A 24,069-nucleotide genomic window follows, 5' to 3' on the forward strand; every position below is an offset into this window, starting at 1 on the left:
ATCTTCTCCTCTGAAACTACTTGGCCAAATTAAACCAAATTTGGCCACAATCATCATTGGGGTATCTTGTTTAAAAAATGTGTCCAGTGACTCGGCCAATCAACCAAGATGGCCGCCATGGCTAAAAATAGAACATAGGGGTAAAATGCAGTTTTTGGCTTATAACTTAAAAACCAAAGCATTTAGAGCAAATCTGACATGGGGTAAAATTGTTTATCAGGTAAAGATCTATCTGCCCTGAAATTTTCAGATGAATCGGACAACTCGTTGTTGGGTTGCTGCCCCTGAATCAGTAATTTTAAGGAAATTTTGCTGTTTTTGGTTATTATCTTAAATATTATTATAGATAGAGATAAACTGTAAACAGCAATAATGTTCAGCAAAGTAAGATTTACAAATAAGTTAACATGATCGAAATGGTCAATTGACCCCCTAAGGAGTTTATTGTCCTTGTAAATTTTTATTAACATTTTCCACTGAAACTACTGGGCCAAGTTCATTATAGATAGAGATAATTGTTAGCAGCAAGACTGTGTAGTAAAGTAAGATGTACAAACACATTGCCATCACCAAAACACAATTTTGTCATAAATCCATCTGCCTCCTTTGTTTAATATTCACATAGACCAAGGTGAGCGACACAGGCTCTTTAGAGCCTCTAGTTGTTAATGTCCTTTTTTTCTGTTGAACTAATAGGAGACATAGATGTAATATCGAAATAAAAAAATAACCTAAATACAGAAATCGCTTAAATTTTACAATTAATTAGTTTATGTACAGCTTATATGAAAACAATAATAAAAAATATAGGTCACCGATGAGTTAAAAAAGATATTTCAAATTTAATGCCAAAAAATGGCATTTTTGCACCAAAGGGAGATAATTTGGAGCTTTTTCAATGATATAAACATTTTAAAAGTCATCTGGGGCCAAACCCAATCAATTTTTTGGGTTGATTTTTTTACCATATCATAAAGTAATAACTAATAGTGTAATAAATTAAATTTTGTAATGAAAAAATAAAGGTTCAATTTTTTGCTGAAATTTTTGTACCCATGAGCCACCTTAATGCCAAAATAAAAGAACTATTTTTTCTGTACATGACTTGCAGGAGCAGTGGGGAGAAAGGCGAACACCACCATTACATGGAGACAGATTTGACAGACCCCCATTTGATGAAAGACCCCCATTTGATGATCCTTATAGAAGAGATCCTTACTTTGATAGGGTGGATCCATACTTTGACAGGAGGGATCCATACTATCCAGAACGAAGACCATATGAATACGATCCTTACAGGTTAGTTCTTTATGGTGGCACGGTAGTATTTCCTAGCCCATAAGGGATAATGATAGCCTTTTTAGCTCACCTGGCCTAAAAGGCCATGTGAGCTTTTCTTATCACTTGGCGTCTGTCGTCGTCGACGTCGTCGTCGTCGTCGTCGTCTGTCGTCGTTAACAATTTTTCAAACATCTTCTCCTCTGAAACTACTGAATGGATTTGAATGAAACTTAGCATGATTGTTCCTTAGAGTATCCTGCACAAAGTGTGCGCTTCGATTTTTGATCCGTCAAAAAACATGGCCGCCGTTACCTAAAATAGAACATAGGGGTCAAATGCAGTTTTTGGCTTATATCTCGAAAACGAAAGCATTTAGAGCAAATCTGACATGGGGTAAAAGTGTTCATTAGGTCAAGATCTATCAGCCCTGAAATTTTCAGATGAATCGAACAAACCATTGTTGGGTTGCTGCCACTTAATTGGTAATTTTAAGGAAATTTTGCAGTTTTTGGTCATTATCTTGAATATTATTATAGATAAAGATAAACTGTAAACAGCAAAAATGATCAGCAAAGTAAGATCTACAAATAAGTTAATATGACCAAAATTGTCAATTGACCCCTTAAGGGGTTATTGTCCTTTAATGGCAATTTTTCACAATTTGTTCATCATATTTGCTAACTTTAAAAAATCTTCTCCTCTGAAACTACTGAATGGATTTGAATGAAACTTAGCATGATTGTTTCTTAGAGTATCCTGCACAAAGTGTGCGCTTCGATTTTTGATCCGTCAAAAAACATGGCCGCCGTTACCTAAAATAGAACATAGGGGTCAAATGCAGTTTTTGGCTTATATCTCGAAAACGAAAGCATTTAGAGCAAATCTGACATGGGGTGAAAATGTTCATTACGTCAAGATCTATCGGCCCTGAAATTTTCAGATGAATCGAACAAACCATTGTTGGGTTGCTGCCACTTAATTGGTAATTTTAAGGAAATTTTGCAGTTTTTGGTCATTATCTTGAATATTATTATAGATAAAGATAAACTGTAAACAGCAAAAATGATCAGCAAAGTAAGATCTACAAATAAGTTAATATGACCAAAATTGTCAATTGACCCCTTAAGGGGTTATTGTCCTTTAATGGCAATTTTTCACAATTTGTTCATCATATTTGCTAACTTTAAAAAATCTTCTCCTCTGAAACTACTGAATGGATTTGAATGAAACTTAGCATGATTGTTTCTTAGAGTATCCTGCACAAAGTGTGCGCTTCGATTTTTGATCCGTCAAAAAACATGGCCGCCGTTACCTAAAATAGAACATAGGGGTCAAATGCAGTTTTTGGCTTATATCTCGAAAACGAAAGCATTTAGAGCAAATCTGACATGGGGTAAAAATGTTCATTAGGTCAAGATCTATCAGCCCTGAAATTTTCAGATGAATCAAACAAACCATTGTTGGGTTGCTGCCACTTAATTGGTAATTTTAAGGAAATTTTGCAGTTTTTGGTCATTATCTTGAATATTATTATAGATAAAGATAAACTGTAAACAGCAAAAATGATCAGCAAAGTAAGATCTACAAATAAGTTAATATGACCAAAATTGTCAATTGACCCCTTAAGGGGTTATTGTCCTTTAATGGCAATTTTTCACAATTTGTTCATCATATTTGCTAACTTTAAAAAATCTTCTCCTCTGAAACTACTGAATGGATTTGGATGAAACTTAGCATGATTATTCTTTAGATTATCCTGCACAAAGTGTGTGCTTAGATTTTTGATCCGTCAAAAAACATGGCCACCGTTACTTAAAATAGAACATAGGGGTCAAATGTAGTTTTTGGCTTATATCTCAAAAACGAAAGCATTTAGAGCAAATCTGACATGGGGTAAAAATGTTCATTAGGTCAAGATCTATCAGCCCTGAAATTTTCAGATGAATCAAACAAACCATTGTTGGGTTGCTGCCACTTAATTGGTAATTTTAAGGAAATTTTGCAGTTTTTGGTCATTATCTTGAATATTATTATAGATAAAGATAAACTGTAAACAGCAAAAATGATCAGCAAAGTAAGATCTACAAATAAGTCAATTTGACCAAAATTGTCAATTGACCTCTTAAGGAGTTATTGCCCTTTAAAAACTTTTTTCACAATTTGTTCATCATGTTGACTTACTTTAAAAAATCTTCTCCTTTGAAACTGCTGTATCAATTTCAGCCAAACTTAGGCTAAATGAGTTTCAGAGTTTCAGAGTATCTAGTATAAATTTTATATTTCATTTCCTTGAATGTCAAGAAACATAGCTCCTATGGCTAAAATAGAACATAGGAGAAATTGATTTTTTTTTTGGCTTTTGAAGAGAATAGGACGATTTCAAGAACATTTAAATAAATTGAAAAGCCAAAATAATCATTGATGAGAGATTAAACCAAAAAAATTCAGGTGAGCGATTCAGGCTCTTGAGAGCCTCTTGTTAGAATTTTCACCACTTTCTAACACTGCAAAAAATTCTACATTCACAGTTAACTGAAGTACTTTCATTTTACTATTCAGAAATGAATTTGAATATGTATCATGACCGTTTACTTTTTTTGCTTTTTTTAAAAACCTTAGGCCACTAGTACTTTTAGGTCTTTTATGGTGCAGTGAATACAAAATTTTAAAAAATTCTCAAAAATTCATTTTCATCTGTATGTAAAATTATTTCATATTTTTCTACACCTGATTCATCCCTCAGTTTGGGAAAGTATGTTCAGTTGATACTGTAGTTTTTGTCCAATCACACTGTTTAGATACATTAACCTAAGTAGGGTACACAAAAGAGCAACCTAAATTCTGGAATGCAAATACTACCGTGCCACCTTAACCAAGACATATCAAACTTGAAACCAGTCATGACACCTATGATGCATAGACTTCTTACTTTGGAACATATTACAATAAAGAATACTAGTCGGCACTTATTTCTTACAAAAAAAAATGAAACATTACATCCCTACCCCATCTGGCAGATTTTCACTTTTTTTTCATCTTACCATTTTTACTTAAGGAGTGAACAAAATCCAAATATATGATGTTTCAAATCAACACAGAAGTCAAACATGATGATTCAGGAGGAATTATTGGATTGCCAACTCTATTTATGGTTAATCTGACTGAAAGAAACAGTTTAAGCACCAAATCATGAAAAATGAGATTAAAGTCCATTTCACATTTTACAGCATGCCTTATACTACTTTAAACATTTCCAGATTATGAGGGCTATACAACAAGAGTCTTTAGATTGTACTTAACTATTATTCCAAAATCTTTTTCACAATACATGTACTAGAATACATCTCTAAGTTGACTGTTTGTCTATTTCTCATGTATGCATTAAGTTAAATTATGTCCCCTTACATAATCAATTTGCCTTTATTGTGTTTTTCACTGTCAGAAAATCTTAACAATTAATGGTATTTGCATGGAAAATGAATAAACCATTTAATCTTGCTGATATAACATCATAAAAACATTCTTTGTCAAAAATAATGTCTAGTCAATGTAAAGAAACCCCTATTTCTATCTCTATTTCAGACCAATATGAGAGCTAAATGAATAAGTAAGGACCCCTTAACCACGTACTTGTTCCCCAAAAGCTGCTACTGGTGTCATGTTACATCAGAACTACAAATTAAACCTGAAGAAAACTAGTATAGCTGTACTTGTGTTGAAAAAAATAAGAAATTATGCAATTTATATATTTCAATGAAAATAGTAGGATGTACATGCAACCGAACAATGTCGCGTCTCAAATTTCAGTGGTTGCACATGTGTCAGACACTGCGAAAAGTTAAAGCGAGCATTTATAATTAGAAATGTATTGCAAGTTACATAAAAATAATGAAGTTCTACTTTCTAGGTAAATTTTTACATTATTACCCACAGATCAGGCAAAATTTGCTGAATCAGCAATTTTTACTCTCAGGGGTGGAATTTAAGACTTGTTTTTATCATAGTTGCCCTTAATCAACTTTTTATTGATAAACTTACAAATTACATAGGTAAAATAAATTCCTTTATTGATTTAGTGTAAAAATATATATCCCCCTTAAGGTGGCACGGTAGTATTTCCTAGCCCATAAGGGATAATGATAGCCTTTTTAAAATTTTCACCACTTTCTAACACTGCAAAAAATTCTACATTCACAGTTAACTGAAGTACTTTCATTTTACTATTCAGAAATGAATTTGAATATGTATCATGACCGTTTACTTTTTTTGCTTTTTTTAAAAACCTAAGGCCACTAGTACTTTTAGGTCTTTTATGGTGCAGTGAATACAAAATTCATTTTCATCTGTATGTAAAATTATTTCATATTTTTCTACACCTGATTCATCCCTCAGTTTGGGAAAGTATGTTCAGTTGATACTGTATTTTTTGTCCAATCACACTGTTTAGATACATTAACCTAAGTAGGGTACACAAAAGAGCAACCTAAATTCTGGAATGCAAATACTACCGTGCCACCTTATGGAGTTTACCTAGGATATGGGAAAAAACTCTTTAAATCAGTAATGCATTTGTAAAAGATAGTTTTATCAATGCTTTTAAAGATACATCTGAAACAGATTTAAATAATATGCTTAACTAAGAAGCTTTGAATGTTTTTATTGAAATGGTTGAGGTCATATGACAAAGCATTGATGGGCGTATCCAAAAGTTATGGATTATTAGAACATTTTTTTCTGTACTGTCAATTTTTCTAAAATTGGTTTTTAAATTATTATTTGCACTGACTTCATCTTCTTTCACACATGCCTCATAATAACTTACACAACTTACTTGGAATATTCCAGAAGAGTGTTAAAACAAGACCAAAGTATACATGATCTAGGAAATATGTGAAATCTTATATTTATTTACCTTTTTATTATGTTCATATATTTATATTTTTAGCGCTAGACCACATGACTATTATTACCCTGACAGATATGGAGCCCCACCGCGGGAACCATCACCAAGGTTGTTTGTAGCACCAGAAGTGATAGATCATGGTCACAAGTCAAGTGGACTGGCAGATTATCCCACAGACAGAGGTATCAATTTTAATCCTAGCTTTTTTATAAGATTTATTTCAGTCATACAAAAAAATTTTGTCACACTTTTCTTGGATACTAGTAAACACTATGAAATCATGTTTTGTCAGCAGCTTGACAGTGATGAGTTGTAATGTGTGAGCACTTTTTGGATTGGTCTGACACCTACTTTATGTTTCCTGATACTTTGAAATTTTCAATATATTGAAAGAACTTTGCTTACAGAAAAATCTTCAAAGAGAGCAAATTGACTCTTGCGTAACATGCTTCTATATATATATTTTTTTCTTCAACAGAGCCAATAGAATACAAACCTCCACAAGTTATAGATTATGGACATGGTAAATCATCAGATGATCCAGCACCAAGTTCAGGTAAGACTTGTTCAGTTGTACATACATATGATTATATAACAGGGTAGAGAGCAGATTGGGAAAAAGGGGAAGGGGATTAGTGAAGAATTGAAATGAACACAAACTGCTAACTGCTTCATTGTTTTTTAATAGAATACAAAAACTTAGATTCAAGGGGAAATCTGAAAAACCTATTATGTCTGCATTTATGTGTTGCTGTATCATTGAAGTATACTGGTTGAAATACCAAGATTGGACAATGATCTGTTTTGCTTTCTGTTTTGAAGACCTTTTTAGGGGATCCACAGGATTTTCTGTAATGTTAGATACCATCACAGATTTGAAAGGATAATTTTAATGGTTGACAGAATGATTATCAAAAAAGAAAGTAGAATGGAGCCTTGTCAAATATTCTCACAAATTAAATCATTGCCATGATCTGTATTTGGCTATACTATAGTAGGTAAATTCCATCATTTCATTTACTTTAAATTATTTTCTTTTTCTAGATATGTCTCATGGCTTCAACCCTGACAGTCGACAAAGCTATGACAGGGAATCGGACTTCAGTAGAGATAGTCAGTACTATGAAAGAGATAGTAGGGGCAGAGATAATAACAGAGAGAGCAGTAGAGATGGTTATGGAGATTATTCATCATCATCGTCCTCAAGGGACAGAGACAGGGATAGGGACAAAAATAGAGATCGAGATAGGGGAGATAGAGATAGGGATCGAGATAGAGACAGGGATAGGTAAGTCACTCTATCACTACATCATTCAGTGTTCATGTAAATATAAATGTAAAGACATAATTCACTCTAATAGCATCATTAGTTATGTTAAAGAATTATATACATCCATAAGTGGTTGCATCAGTTTCTGTCTCTTAAGACAATGAAATATTATATTATATGTAATATATTTAGACATGTATCTTAATAACTTTGGTTTTGATTACAGTTATGCTGTATTATACTAAATAAAGGATAATCCAACATATTTAAAAAGATATTTATTTACATTAATTATTTTCCGAATATTTTACTAGAATATTATTGAAGCTTGAATTGAAGATTTAACAGTATTCCTTCTTTCTTTATTACGATCGTAATTTAGGTCCAACAGTGTTGTGATGATTCAGTTAAATTATTGATTATGTTTTGTTTTATTTAAAGGTCTAGTAAATCAGTACATGAACCAAAAGTGGAAACAGTAAAAATAGACGATTTGTTGGTGCCACCTGGTAGAAAACACAGACCGCCACAGATTGTGGTTATGTTGAGAGGACTTCCAGGGTCAGGAAAAACATATGTTGGCAAACTAATTAAGGTAGTTAAAGAGTTGAAATAATTTTGAAAAAAAAGTTTTGTTCCATTCAAATATACATGTTACCCAGAGAAGGCTCTGAAGATAGAGTAAAGATAGAGTAATCACACATAGAAGTCTTTGTGGAGACATACATTAGAAATTTGTATTTACAACATTATTTATCATGCTCACCCAGTTGCCTTCCCTGAATCACACATTTTATTGACAGCACAGACAAGCAATTTTCAAAATTGATTTACTCATAAAAGAAGACAGTGGGCAAAAATCAACAGATATTTCAAACACCTAACTTGACATCAAAGCATGCTCAAATATGACCAAAAAATATAATTAATTATGATTAATGGTTTATTCAACAAAAATATGCAGGAATGGCTAATTGTGTGATTGTGTCTATATCAAATGTTCATCCTTGGAACTCCATTCTTCTCCACCAATGAAACTGACCATCATGTAATTTTATAAATTTGTAGAAACTTTTGAAAATTTGAACCACATCAACCATACAATACCTATCCAAGATTGTGTATATTTTATTCTTAATATGGGTTAAACACATACTTTTTGTTGAGCCTCCTACTTTTGTCGGAAAATTGAGACATAGTGATCCTACATTCTGTCGTCAGCATCGTTGTCGTCGTTGTGGGCGTTGGCGTCCACAAATAATCACTCTGTGGTTAAAGTTTTTAAAATTTAATAACTTTCTTAAACCATCCTGGATTTCTAGCAAACTTGGACAGAAGCTTGTTTATGATCATAAGATTGTATCCTGAATTAAATTTTGTAAAAATAATATTCTGTTTTTCAGTATTTTACTTATAAATGGACTTCGTTTTTTTTGCCAGGAAACATTACATTCACTCGGTGGTTAAAATTTTTAAATTTTTAAAATTTTAACAACTTTCTTAAAACTATCCTTGATTTTCACCAAACTTAGACAGAACCTTGTTTATGATCATAAGATAGTAATCAGAAGTAAATTTTGTAAAAAAAAAAATCCATTTTTTTCAGTATTTTAATTATATATGGATTTAGTTTTTCTGCCAGGAAACAATACATTCACTCTGAGGTTAAGGTTTTTTAAATTTTAATAACTTTCTTATGCTATCCTGGATTTTTACCAAACTTGGACAGAAGATCTTACAATCAAAAGATAATATCAAGAGGAATATTTTTATTGATTTTTTTTCTCATTTCTGTTGCGTCTGCGATTACCAGCAAAAGTAGGCGAGACACTGAATTCCGCCGAACCGTTATGAATTTTTCGAGGTTGTATACATTTTATTCTTACTATGGGTTGTAACTATTTTAGGACAAGGAAGTTCAACATGGTGGTGGTGCTCCCAGAATGCTTTGTTTGGATGATTATTTCATGACAGAAGTTGAAAAGACAGAAAAAGATCCTGAAACAGGCAAAAAAGTCAAAAAGAAGGTTAGTGTGATAATGTAATGTAAACTGTCAGGCAATGAAGGGCTGTTCTTTCAGGAAGACGTCACATGTTATTTTATTTAATCTTGTTAATTTCTGTGATTCAAGTTGAGATCTGCAGATTATTGATTTATATCAAAAGGTGCTTCTTAAGTGAAGAAATTATTAGTTATTTATTTAAAACCTTGCAAACTTTAGATAAAGAAATGCAATAAAGTTGTGTTTATTTGACCTACATTTTATGATGCGGAAAGTCTTTACATTTGATTAAAAATCATAGCTGTCCATATATTTCTTTATGATATTTTACAGTTATAGACCTATTAGATACTAAAGTATCAGAAGAATATCAGGGATAACATGAATCAAAAAGACTATTAGAGAGACTGTAGAATGAAAAATTAAGACTATAACTTATTTTATGTTTTATCATGTTTTATTATAGGTCTTAGAGTATGAATTTGAGGCAGAATTAGAAAGCTCATACAGGAAAAATATGTATAAAAGTTTTAAAAAGACAATTGATGATGGATTTTTTCCCTTCATTATCGTTGATGCTGTAAATGAAAAAGAAAGACATTTTGAAGAATTTTGGAGCTACGCAAAATCTAAAGGATTTCAGGTAAGCTAAACTAGTCAGATATTAGACTGTTAAGCTGACTTTTGGCAAAAATTCAAAATTAAATATTTTATTTTTCCTCAATTCCGGAAACTTTGTCTCAACAAAAGCAAATGAATTCAGAGTTTGTGCAACCAGCTGACACTAAATTTTAGAATTCAATTGTCGTACTTTTTATAATAATATCTGAATATTACAAAATTAGTTCTAAAAATAGGAAGACAATAGAGATCCAGTGTTAAAGTAATAATTAGCAGACTAATTTAAAATATTTAAAGACATTAGAACAATTTTTTATAATTTTTCATCTAATACTAAAGAAGAAAACAAGAATTGTAAAGGCGAGATATTTAGCCTGCTACCAGCTTTTAATGAAGTTACTGACAATACTTATTTTTCGTTTTTGTAAACAACAAAAGATCATGATTGACACCTGAAATTTGTATTGTTTTATGATTTGTTATTTTAAAATTGATCTCAAGTTGGATATTATTTCACAGGTATACATTGCTGAAATACAAGCTGATGTTGCAACCTGTGTAAAAAGAAACACGCATAACAGATCTCAGAGTGAAATTGAAAAGGTGAGATATAAAGCAATACATGTATATCAGGGTTCTGTTCATCCCAAACCAGTGACATATTCCCTGTTTATATCAAATCTGTCATATATTCTCTTTTCAAGTTTTATATTTTGTGAAAAAGGAAGGGGTATCATAAGAACAAATTTGAATTCTTTTACCCTTCGATGTTGTGATTTCTTTTATTGATAAATAGAAGTTCTTGGTTAAAGTGTTTCTTCAAATTTGTATAGTATGTTAAACATATTGTCTATAATGTCTTTTATGTCCCTGCAATAGCAAAGGGGGCATTATTTTTTATTCTTGTGGTTCTGTACATCCCAAAGTTGGTTTCCATTCTGTTTACTTTAGTTTGCCTTAACTAAATGTTATGAATTTTATACACAATGCCACAGGCACTTGTCTCAGAAAAAAAAATCTTATATACCTTAATATAACACAAGGTACTTAACTTGCAATTTAGAAAAATGTCGGGCGGTAACGAAATTCCGTTATATGTCGCTTTCTAGGCTGTCAATCCCACTAAAACTTGTTATATCGTAAATCTAAATTGATTTATCTTTACAATGGTGTACACCATGCCTACATTTGTTGTCGGAATCATCCGTAGTGATCCTACCCAAGTATGTGCGTCGTAATAATTTTCCCAACCGCTGAAAATTTGGCAATAAACGTCTTGCAGTAAATGATTAATTATAAAAACTGTTTCAGAAAAAAATGTAATTTCAGCTACGGATGATTCCGACAACAAATGTAGGCATGTTATACACCATTGTAAAGATAAATCAATTTAGATTTACGATATAACAAGTTTTAGTGTAGTTGACAGCCTAGAAAGTGACATATAACAGGTTTTCGTCACCGCCTGATATTTTACTAAAATGCAAGTTAAGTACCTTGTGTTATATTAAGGTATATAAGATTTTTTTGTCTAAGACAATTGCCTGTGCACAATGCTTACTTCCACAAAACACAGATCAAATTTGAATTTTGGGGGTGTCACTTTTACTGTTTCAGAGTTCAGGCCATTTACAAATGGAAAAAAAAGCTGATTTTTTTCATTTTTGTTCTCTTTATTAAGTTTGCTGAACCAAATTTTATGAAACTTATATACAATACTTATTACCACAAAACTCAGATCAAGTACAAATTTGGATAGTGTCACTTTTACCGTTCTTCAGTAATGTCCCTTTATAACTTTATAAGATATGCAAGCAGAGGCATCATCAGACATATTCCCCATTTATTATAGAATAAATTGGACTGTATGACATATAATAATTAGCTTTTATGTTTTTGCACTTTATCATGCCACAGTAAATGAAGAGGGCCTTGGTTTTTCTGCCCAAGGTTGATGATTCTCTCTTAGACAAGACTTGAAAGACATTGTTCTTGTTTCAGATTGAAAAAGGCTGGCAGGAGACACCTAAACATTATCTTCGATTAGATGTTAGATCAATCCTTCAAGAAGTCTCTATACAAGAGGTACAACATATTTAGTGAAAGCATATTTAAGGTGGTAACTAACACTACAGGGAGACAACTCTGTAAAATCAGCAGAACATTTTAATGACGTTGTGTTCTCAAAGGAATATAAAGCTTCTCAATGATCAAAACAAGTTTTTGTCAAACTGCTATATAACCAGTGTATTTTTTCTGATTAAACGGTTGGTTCAAATTTTTTGAAATTTTTATATTTTTGTCAAAGGTTCAAAGTAAATACTTTATCAAAATTTTGAGAAAATTAAACGAGCCAAATTAATTTTAGTAAAGGTGTTAGGTACCACCTTAATTTATATATTTTTATCTACTTGAAAAATGTGATTTTGTAAATGGATTAGTAAAATGTTTTTGTGAAGTTTTATGGAATCATTTGAACCTGCAACAAGTATTAATCAACTCTGGCATTTTAAAGGTCATGAAAAGATAGTAACAGACAAAAATCGTCCAGCTGAAGGATGCCTCCGAGTGTGGGTGTTTCTCCCTATATTGAAGACCCATTAGTGGCCTTCAGCTGTTGTCTGCTCTATGGCCAGGTTGTTGTCACATTGACACATTATCCATTTCCATTCTCAATTTTATTCAATGATAATTTTTATTACTCAGTTTGTTTGATAAGTATTTTGTAGATGCTTAAGTGTAACCATTGTTAAATGTAGAAATAAGGTACTGTAAAATGCGATTTTAATTTTTTAGGTATTGAGAAAAATCCTGTTTAATTCATGTAAAAATATCAAAATGCAAGTTTAAATTATTGTGATTATAACCCTTTCACAATTTTCGCCAAAAAAAACATCACAAAAATTTCTGAATTTAAAGTAAATCTTGATACTGGTTTTCTGCTCAAGACCAGCATAAACTAAGAACTGTCAAGATTCTTTGGAACTTATTCATCAATTTAATTCTCACGTAAGTAATATCTTGATATATTTTATTTAAAGGTTGAAATGGAAACAGAAGAAGATGAGAAGCCGGAACCTAAACCAGACAAACGTAAGAAAGTAGAGAGTGACGAAGAAGAAGACGTCAAGTTTGGGGTAAGTTATACGATGTTGCTAAATATAGAATAAACTCATCTTTTTCATGTTTTAGACCAAGAGCTAGGGGTAAGTGTCAAATAAAACATTAAGTATCAATTAATTTATGTCTTTGGTTCTTGTTTCAGTTTGGGAATCAGGTAAGTACAACATTACTGATTAATAAACAAGTTTGTTTCTATTTTTAGTTACAGGGTAAGTACAGACTTAATTATAGATTGTTCTAAAAATAAGTTGAGTTTCAGAGAACCTGAAAAATACAGATTTGCAGAATGGTAAGTATGTTTAAACAATAGTTTGTCAAATATAGTTTTGACTGTATAAATTGGTATCATTAAATATGGAGTATTGTGCTCATTTCCCGACAAGGTCATGCCTCCATAATTTAGAATGCTGAGTAAATAGAAAAGGATAATGCCTTAACTTTCCTAAGCCTAGTCGACTTGTGAAATATAGACTAGACCCTTGCTTACATTCTATCTTGAAATAAAAAACGAAACTATAATGTGCTGGTGTCAAATTTTTAATTCATTCAAGTCATGTCCAGTATAAGGACATATCTCCCACATAAAGAAGCACCCATCTATAGGGAATTCCCTGATAGATAATGAAGTTTTTATTCCCCGTTCCCAAAATTGCCCAAATTATATATAGAAAACCCCTGATACTCTGAACAGTTTAAAGTCAGAGTAGATATTTCAGATCATTACTTCAACATACTTACTATAAGTCTATCCTTCAAAAACTAATGACTTACTTGAAATTCAAATACTATGATAATACTTTGACTATTCACCTCGAAATATGGAATCTAATTTGATAGTCTTATTATGGTTATGTTGAAACATACTAGTATATAGCAGGCCTGATTTTTAGGAGTGATATTGTCTGGACATTTGTAAAAGTGCAGAGCCCTTTGAAATTGATATGCAAATTGTTTATGGTGAAACCTGTATAAACTGAAATGCTTCATGAGTGAAGAATGTCAAAATTAGACAGATTCTAATTATACAGGTTAGATTTTAAGAATATTAATCCTAAGACCTATTATAAAGTTACTCCTTAACATGTCCCTGTTTATTTTTGGTTAATTCACATGCAATATAGTCAGAGTTCATTGTACAGTGAATTTATAACAATAACTGCTGCACCTTGTTTGCAATTTTGTATTTATAGTCATTTAGGTATTGACCACTCTGTTATGTCTTTGATGATCTTGAGTGACATAAATTGATTTAAGGTACATTTAGACAAGATTATAATATATGTGTATTCACAGTAACCTCCCCCTCCCCCCTAAAAGTAAAAAAATAGCAAAGTATTTCTTTGTTTTCCCCTCAAGCTAACAGAATGGTTACATATTAAAAAATTATAATATATGTATTTAGAAATTGGAGACCCTTTACTCTCCTTAGTGTCTTTATACCAATTTGCCAAATATTCCTCTTTTAAAAGTTTTGGAAAGATAACTTGTACCATTCAAAATGGCAGCTGCTAATTATGCATTAACATCACTGAATGTTCATGTAGAAAGTTTTTCTTGTGACATTAGCATATGAGTTTTCTCATGTTTCTCCATCTTTCTAAGCTTCAGTAAATGAGCACTCTATTCTGGAAATGTTTAGTAATTGTGAATCTATGTATATCACCCCTTCCAAATAAACATATGTAAGACTTGGTTCCTATTGATAAAAAGTCTGTTGGCAAAGAATCATATACTGTAGAATGGAACTTAGCAAACAAATGCATACTTAAAACAGAAGTGAGGAATAGTTTATTTGAAATATTTATTTTGCAGAATATTTTTTTAAAATTTTGTTGCATGTACTTGCTTGTTAAAACATAAACAACAATCTCCTTATTTGATGTTGTATGCTCTGTCATCAATTTACAATGGATAATATATAGACAATGGACTTTGGTACACATCTGGTACCCATTCTTCAACATTTAGTATTGCTGTTCATTACTGGAACCCATTCCAACAATTGATTATTGAAATATGTTGTAATAAATAATTTAAAAAATGTGTGAGAGAAAAAGGAATGTTTATAAAATTTAAAAAGAATAATGAAGTGTCAAAATCATGATCCTACGATTTCAACTGAGTGAAATAGTGGAATATAACCTATGGACTGACAACGAAATTAATGTTTTAATGTTGTTACAGTGGCATGTTGATTTTTAGAACAATATATTTTATTGCTCATATTGCAGTAAGGTAAATTCTATAATACCTTTTTCAAAACAAATAAAATTTATGTCTCAACAATTGCTAAATTTCCGCTTTTGGATGGGAAAGATGCATCACTATTCTTGCTTTGTGTCATAAACTGGTGTCATGTACATAAGAAGTCTTTAAATGGTATGGTGGTCTTGACTTTGAAGAATTGTGACATAGCATAAGGAACTGAAAAAATCAAGGAAAGAAGATTGCATATGCCTTTCAACTAGAAGGAAATGGTGATTGCCAAATTTGACAAGTGTGAATTGTATATTAGAGCAGTATTAGAATAAAAAAACTTCGTGAATTGAATATTAAAATTTTAAATACATTTATAACATTAACTGTTGTTATTCTTTGCTGATGTATAGAATTCCTAGAAGATATAAATTTGCATTATATACCTGTATTAAAATAACTTTTGTTTCAGCCATAACTATGTATGAATATTCACTTCACTCCTCGTTTGTATTGCTTTCTCCAGAATCTTTATGGAACAGCCTCAACTTGAAATTGATATAAAGACACGAAATAAAAGGGTTAATTTTATTCACGAAATACAAATACTGTAAATTAAGAAATTATTACGTGCATTTATCATTGAGATTTTGATAAAATAGTCAAAAATGTGATGTCAATTATTATAATTTCAGGAAAATCTGCATACAGCATGAACAAATGTATAAATCATGTACTAGAATGTGAGTTCTTATTATTGTGTATCCACCTACATTTTTCACAATGATAGAAACCTTGCAATAATTTCTGAATTTACAATAGGGGAATTAATTTAATGACAACTTTATTAATTCATTGCAGGTCCCCTTGCCTGTCAAGAAAGTTGCAGAATTATTATTTGGTAATAAGTAGCCCCTAAAAGATGGATATAATGTTTTTTTAACAAGCTTCTTTCCTTTTAGCCTTTTAAAATTTTACATTTTAATAATATAAAAGGGCATTCAGGACACTATGTACCATGCCTTAGCTTTCTTCATTTTAGTTTTAGCTTTGGAGTAATTAACAGTATAAGGAATAATTTTCCAGCATGATTTGATTTTTAAAACAGTTTCTGATTAAGATTAAATACTACATTTTCTTCTGTTTAGATTGAGCTGCAGCTTGCATTTGAATTCATTGTTACAGTAATGTGAAATTTTTTTGTAGACTTTTGTGTTGTATTTAGGACAATGAAGTCTGTAGCATGCACTGGGAAGAGTTAAGGAATTCTCAGGAGGATTTCTGCTAATTTCAATATTTAAATTTTGTTTACAGGAGTTTCATCATTTTTTGCATATATGTATTTATATACTATAGATTAATTTTGATTCGTTGGATACTAATGTTCATGGATTTCCTGATTCATGTGAACCATGAGTTCAAATGATAAAAAAATTGTAATTTTCTATAAGCTTTGTATGCAGATTTTGGCAAAACCATGAAAAAAATTGACCTTAATAATGCGTAAGATTTTCCTAAATCCATGATGATAAACTCATAATAGATACCAGGACTTAATTTAGTATATACGCCAGACGTGCGTTTCGTCTACAAAAGACTCATCAGTGACGCTCGTATCCAAAAAAGTTAAAAAGGCCAAATAAAATACAAAGTTAAAGAGCATTGAGGACCAAAATTCCTAAAAGTTTTGCAAAATACAGCTAAGGTAATCCATGCCTGAGGTAGAAAATCCTTACTTACTTACTTAATCCTCTTCGTGCTTTGATGCACATAAGGCCGACACTAGCTCTCTCCATAACACTCTGTCTTGTGCTTTCTTCTCTACTTCTCGCCAAGACATCCCAACCTCTTTCATCTCACTTTCCACTGTTCTTCTCCATGTTTCTTTAGGTCTCCCCCTTTTCCTCTTACCAGTTGGAGTCCACCTCAGTGACACTTTAGCGATGTTTGCTGGTTCCTTCCTTAAGACATGGCCTATCCATTTCCATCTTCTTGTTTTTATTTCGTCTCTTATATCTCTTTGTGCTGTCAGTTTGAAAAGTTCCTGGTTGGATATTTTGTTTGGCCAAAAGATTTTGCATATTCTTCTCAGAAAATCCTTAGTATTTCAAAAAATTATAAAATTGATACCCACGAAAAATATTTTTGTAACTTTAAGAAGTCAAGGTAGATTTAGAAAATTCAATAAAACTTTGAATTCATATTAGCCAAAATCTATAATATATTTTAAGTAGTTACTCTAGTATTGATTCAAATGAATTTTTCTTCAAGAGTTGTTAAAGACACAAAGACACTAATTCAGAAGGGATTTATCAAACAAGATATACACAAGTTTCTAACACTTTTGGACTTTGTTGACTGAAATTGTATTTCCATTATTTTAAGGAGGAGAGTGATATCTGTTAATTTCATAAAAAAAAATTTAAAACAATTTCATGTGTCTGAATCGCTATCATGGATTTACCTTCAACAGGAATGCTCAAAGCTGAACATTTAAATAAACTGAGATCAAACCCCCACCATTATACAATATTGTCAATGTGCACTTGATATTTTAGTTTCTTATAATACCCAGTCAACCCTAGTTTTGGCATTTTATAAAAATACAAAGGAGTGAGACATAAGTTTTTCAACATAATAATGTCTTCAGTCACTCCCCAATGAAACTTACATCAAGGAATAAGGAGTAAAATCCAATCCAACAAACAAAATATTGGTTATTGTATTATGTACAATAAGAATTGCAAGTTTTACCTTATTCATTACACTCATATGGTTTCAGAATCGTGGAGTATATTCAGAACTCCTCCTTAGGGCCTTATTAGAATTTATTTAAAAGTTCTCAGAATTCTAGCCGTGTATTTTTGAAGTTTCCCCAAGTATATTATAGACTTTGCCATAAGTTATAATGTTTGGAGGGGAGCAGTATCAAATTGTGAGCATTGTTTGTATTACCCTCTAATTTGATTGGACCACACATGTGAGGGGGGGATAGGACCTTTATCGGGACTCCGGGATCGGGTGTTTTTAAGCTCGGGATTTCGGGATTGACCCTTTCGGGACCTCAGGTTTTCGTATTTTTAAGACCAGGATTTCGGGATCTGGTGTTTTTAAGCCCGGGATTTTGGGATCATTACCCCTCCTACCCCCTCTCTCATGTCTTTAATCATTTAGCATTTTCTCCCTTTCATTATGTATGAAAAATTGAACAATCTTTACCAGAAAAAAATATAATTTTTTCATATGGTAGTTACTCAGAAACATGCACACCAACCTTTCTTTATTTATTTCCATAATTTTTATGTACCTTGTTATGTGATTGTGGATATGTCAAATGCTATAGTATCTTAAGAAATCATGTGAACAGCAAGATCATGGTAACTGATAGAGTTATGAAGCAGGGTCTTTTGCATATTACCTCTGCAAGTCACAACTTCAAATTATTAATTTTTTTCATAGATAATGTTACATTTGTTAGATGTTTTATGTCTTCATAGGAAATAAAGAAGAGTAAATGGGAAGTTGAACCCTCTGGAACACAACTAGGTAATTTTTTTTTATATCATTGGAGACAATGTTCAATGGACACATTGGAGATAGGCCAGTGTATCTAAATATTCTAATTTTATTGTTTAAGAAAATGCTTTGAAAAACATGGTACAATGACCTTAAGCTGAAATCAAATCTATCAATTTGGAGGACAGACAAATAATAAAGTTGAATGAAATGTATCCATCAACAAAGTTTCCAGCCACCTTGACTTAGCCTATAATATTATTCGGAAGTAGAAATGTTTTAAGGAAACCAATATTAGGATGACAAAAATCAAGTTCACAAGATGTACAGAAAGGTATCCGGAAGATCTCAAACTACATTGGTTATAAGAATAAAGATAATGACATCAAGGGGTTGACACCCGAGGCTTTTGAAATTGTGTATTGATTCAGAAACAGTGATCACTTTGTTGAGGACCACATTCTATTTGAATCTTATTGAAATAAAAAGAAACTACTTTGAGCAATTTTGTTGAGAATAAATTGTTTTTTACAAACATATTTTCAATATTTTTAAGATAATTGTTTCATAAATTAAAACTTATAAAATTGATTGTCCTCATTAATAAGAAAACAAATCTACCTGTTTTACCATGCAAAAATAAATCTTTTCTGGACTAGCAAATGTAATTCACTGGTTGTTAAGTAAATGTCTGTACCATTATTAAATGAGAGTATTGTTTAAGTTTTTTTTAATTTTTCACCAAAACTTATAAAAAAAAATCGTGTTTTATTGACAATTTCTTCTGAAAAAAATCTTTCTCAAAAGTCTTGCACCTGTTGAACGTTTCAATTTTTTCTGAAGAAACATCTGTTCCTTAGTTGTAAAAAAACTCCATCTAATCTGATTAATTTTATGATTTTGATGTAATATTATATCTTGGAATTAAAAAAAAAATTGGAAAAAAATATTGTAAGGGTTTAACTAGTGAGAAAATGGAATTCATAAATCTTTATTTACCCTCATAAAACGATGATATTAATGACATAATAGTCATGATTACTAACCCATATCCAAGAACTTTTTTGAAACACACCAGTCATGATATGATCAATTGTTTAATAAATCTCATTTTCATGAGAAAAACAAAACAATTCTACTTATTGTTCAATGTTATGGGTATTAAAAAGTCACTAAACTTTCACAAAAACTACTTGGCAGCTCAAATAGAAGATGTTATGTACTTTGAAAATTTAAGTCTGTGTTTTACAGGAAGCTTATATTTTACAATGCTGCTGAAGAAATCTATATTTTATTATGTAATGCCTGTAAACCAATGTATGATGTTGGCAAAACCTTATATCATCATTGAAATGAAAAAAACCTATCTATTTTTAGATAAACTTGATGGTTTAATACATCACAATAAGAAGATAGCTCCAGTTCACCAGAGTATGGAAGATTTTCTACAGCTGCCTGATGACTATGATACTAGACCTCTTGCTCCAGGACAAAAGAGGGTAAGGATTCTATACAACAAGTATATCTCAGGGCCCTACATTTCGACAACTGAACTTAAATCATGTTTTGCTTTCTTGATAATTGACTCAAAGAATTATGTGAAAATAAATGGCTGTATATCGTTTCATGACACAACTTTAGTTAGCTTTGGATATTTGTTAGAATGGTTGAATACAGCACATAACATATGATAGAATATCATGGCAAGGAAATATTCAGGTATTTCAAATATTCCAGGGTTAGTCTTCAAAAGTAGATCATAATTTTACTGATTTTTTGGGTATCTAGTACACTTTCGAAAAAAATCTCTGAACTTGTTTGGAAAAAAATTTAACTATTTTGAGGTTATCAGTAACTGTCTTTGCAAAGTGTTCAAATCTTGCTTCAGAAAAATCACAAATCATCAGATCTCTTTAGGTTATATTCATGACTCTAAATTTTTATAATTTATACTTAAACAGGTTAGATGGGCAGACATTGAGGAGAAAAAAATTCAGTCAAGACGACGCGATATAGGTTTTGTGGTGGGACAGACACAGCGGGACTGGGAACGAATAACAGATGATTCTTATGCTGACAGGCAACTCAACAGAACAAAATATTTTTAATTAATGTTTTATATTAAATAAAAAAAGGTACATAATTTTAAACATATTTATAAGTCTTTGTGTTGTGAAGTTCTACAGGTAAGTCTATATTTTATGTTTCTGATTCGAATACTCAAATTATTTGTTGATGTGATATATGATTTATGTATACATGTTAAAATAAGACCAATTTTAACCAATTTTTTTGCTGAATTTTGGTAAAGATTTGGAAAAAAAGCAAAACAATGCTATCATACATATGAAAACATATTTCATTATTCTTGTTTGGAGAAAATATTATCATCATAACCACTTCATCCTATTTATCAAACTAGAATTCAGTTTGTACATGATCATACAATTATACATTTTCTATACAATTTATGGACCTAAAATGTGTTATTGAAGTATTTGTTATTGAACAAACAACCTTGGTTTTAAAAGTACTATTGCCCTTTACTTACAGTCCATACTATGAGAAATCTGTATCACTTAGTGTCATTGAAGAGCCCAGATATTTGTATTTGTTGCCAATGCAATTCTAAGCACAATAAACTTTCTGCTCGTGGCATAAAGACCTATTGTGTACAGTAAAATCAATGATCTAATATAGAAACTTGCCTATAGGAAGGTCAAATGATTTTGCATAAGCTGAACATTAATTGTTCAATATGTGTTTAGTGGTTTGATTTGTTTTAAGTAGGAAAATGCTTGAAATGGCATTTAAAAAGGTATTGTGGAGTAAATCAAAACCTAGTATTTCACCCTCTGTACCCTGTCAGAATAAGATATTTTACAAACACTCCTGCTCTGTCCCAATGCCTGATAAGAGTATTGTCCAGACATTTCTGTCCTGTCCCTGTCTTATATATAGTATCAACAACTTTTTATTTATATAACTAAATTAAGATGCAATGGATTTCATAGTATTGAAATATTGAAACTACGGTTATACTTTTACCATACATGATTGACTACACAAGTACTAGGGGTGATTTAGGTAGAACTAACTAACATCAAACTGCGTTTCTTTTTGTGGAAGTTTTTGTGTACATGGTGAACTGGTCATCAAGGTTAAAGGTAAGGTTATTAAGTCTGAAGCATGACTAAATTTAATAAAAGAAATTAATTCTAACAATATTTTTTTTCTCCTCACTGAAAGATGCACAAGAGAAGATGCCTCTATGTGTTTATTTTGTGATAGTGGCCTTTGAATTTTGTTATTTTAAGCTGTGAACACTCTCTTTTCTTTTGATATAAGCTTACATATTTTATGATGAAAGGTTATAATCTGTGTTTGCTGTCTATTGAATCATCGTATATTATGTATACTTGTTACATTTTAAGATTAAAATACAAAATGTAGAAGAATAGAAATCAGAAGAATGTTGTCTTGAATTTGTTATCCAATCTATCCCAAACCTTTCTTTAGTCTTTAATAAAAAATCTTTTACATCTCTTCCCTTTGTTAAAATGATATTACAACATTCATTTCTTTTATTTCCTTATTTATTTGGTCTCAAAACAGCTGGTAGATTGAACTGATATTACTTGGAATAAAAGCACAATCACAAAAATGCTGAAATCTCAGAAAAATTCAAAGAGGAAAGTCCCTAATCATATTGCCAAATCAAAAGATCAAACGAATGGATAACAACTGTCATAATCCTGACTTGATACCAGCATTTTCTTATGTAGAAAATGGTTGATTAAACCTGGTTTTAAAGCTAATTTGATGAAGTATAAGATTTTGAAAGAAATAGTTTATGCATATGTATCATATAATTATCATGAATAATTCTATATTAATTATATGACAGAAGTTGTATACAATACCATAATTCTGATTGTCTAAGATGTCTAAGGCATTCTAAACAGCGAATAAAATTTTCCACTCACATGGTCATATGTGCTATCATTGACCATGTTGAAAATTATGCGCAGAAAAACAAACAAAGGACTTGATTGGACTTGCAATTTCATGGTTATGGCGCAAAAATTGAATGCTGCTTTTTATACGACCCCAAAAAATTTTTGGGATCGTATAATGGTATGATGTCGTTGTCTGCGTCGTCGTCCGAAGACACATTGGTTTCCGGATAATAACTTTAGTTTAAGTGAATAGATCTTCATGAAATTTTTTCAGAAGGTTCAATATCACAAAAGGAAGGTTGGGATTGATTTTGGGGATGATGGTCCCAACCGATTATGAATTAGGGGCCCAAAAGGGGCCCAAAACAAGCATTTTTCTAGTTTCAGGATAATAACTTGTGTAGAAGTATTTCAATTGCTCTGAAAATCATACTGCAATGTTTAAAACCACAAGTAGAAGGTTTGGATTCATTTTAGGGGTTATGGGGCCAAAGTTTAGGAATTAAGGGCCAAAAAGGGTCACAACAGGCATTTTTCTAGTTTCAAGACAATAACTTATGTGTAATTGTATGGATCTCTATGAAATTGTACCACAATGTACCATATAACAAAGGGGAGGCTGGGATTAAGTTTTGGATTAATTGCCCAAAATATGTTGGAATTAGGGGCCAAAAAAGGGCCAAAAAGAAGCATGTTTCTAGTTCCAAAACAATCATGACAATAACTTGTGTTTAAGTGTATGGATCTCTCTGAAATTGTACTACAAGGTTCAATCCTGCAATGGAAAGCCTGGGATTGAGTTTAAGGGTTATTGCTCCAAGAGGGTTTCAAAAAGTTGGGGGGGCGGGGGGATTTTTTGTTTACCATTTTTTGAAGGGCTTCTTTTTTTTTCAAAAAATTTCAAATTTCGAATTTTGAAATGTTTCAAGAAGAAATCTTCAATTGCACAGTATTGTGCAATAGATTTGTTAGATCTTTGACCACATTAATTTTGTGACAAAAACCTATATTATGTCAAAAATTTGATCACAATCCAAATTCAGACAGAATCAAGCTTGAATATTGTGACCAAATTTGCCCAAACTGTTCAGGGTTCAACCACTGGGGTCGTATAAAGCTGCGCCCTGCGGAGCACCTGGTTGTAACTTACTTTATAGATTTGACATACAAATAAAATGGGAAAAAGAAAGAAACATC

General features: G+C 31.4%; 1 protein-coding gene across 1 annotated transcript in view; it reads left to right on the top strand.

Annotated features, from left to right (window-relative positions):
* LOC143069078 (uncharacterized) overlaps nt 1–24,069 on the top strand; it is a 52,297-nt gene that overhangs the window by 22,523 nt on the left and 5,705 nt on the right. Inside the window, exons 8-20 of the mRNA XM_076243527.1 lie at nt 1,112–1,299; nt 6,227–6,366; nt 6,663–6,740; nt 7,229–7,472; nt 7,896–8,049; nt 9,362–9,481; nt 9,924–10,100; nt 10,598–10,681; nt 12,080–12,163; nt 13,120–13,215; nt 18,895–18,943; nt 20,291–20,412; nt 20,875–21,048. Coding sequence (XP_076099642.1) covers nt 1,112–1,299; nt 6,227–6,366; nt 6,663–6,740; nt 7,229–7,472; nt 7,896–8,049; nt 9,362–9,481; nt 9,924–10,100; nt 10,598–10,681; nt 12,080–12,163; nt 13,120–13,215; nt 18,895–18,943; nt 20,291–20,412; nt 20,875–21,021 — 1,683 coding nt within the window. The 3' untranslated portion in view covers nt 21,022–21,048. The remainder of the gene's footprint in view (nt 1–1,111; nt 1,300–6,226; nt 6,367–6,662; nt 6,741–7,228; nt 7,473–7,895; nt 8,050–9,361; nt 9,482–9,923; nt 10,101–10,597; nt 10,682–12,079; nt 12,164–13,119; nt 13,216–18,894; nt 18,944–20,290; nt 20,413–20,874; nt 21,049–24,069) is intronic.

The sequence above is a fragment of the Mytilus galloprovincialis genome, chromosome 3 (assembly GCF_965363235.1).
Source record: "Mytilus galloprovincialis chromosome 3, xbMytGall1.hap1.1, whole genome shotgun sequence".
Lineage (NCBI taxonomy): Eukaryota > Metazoa > Mollusca > Bivalvia > Mytilida > Mytilidae > Mytilus > Mytilus galloprovincialis.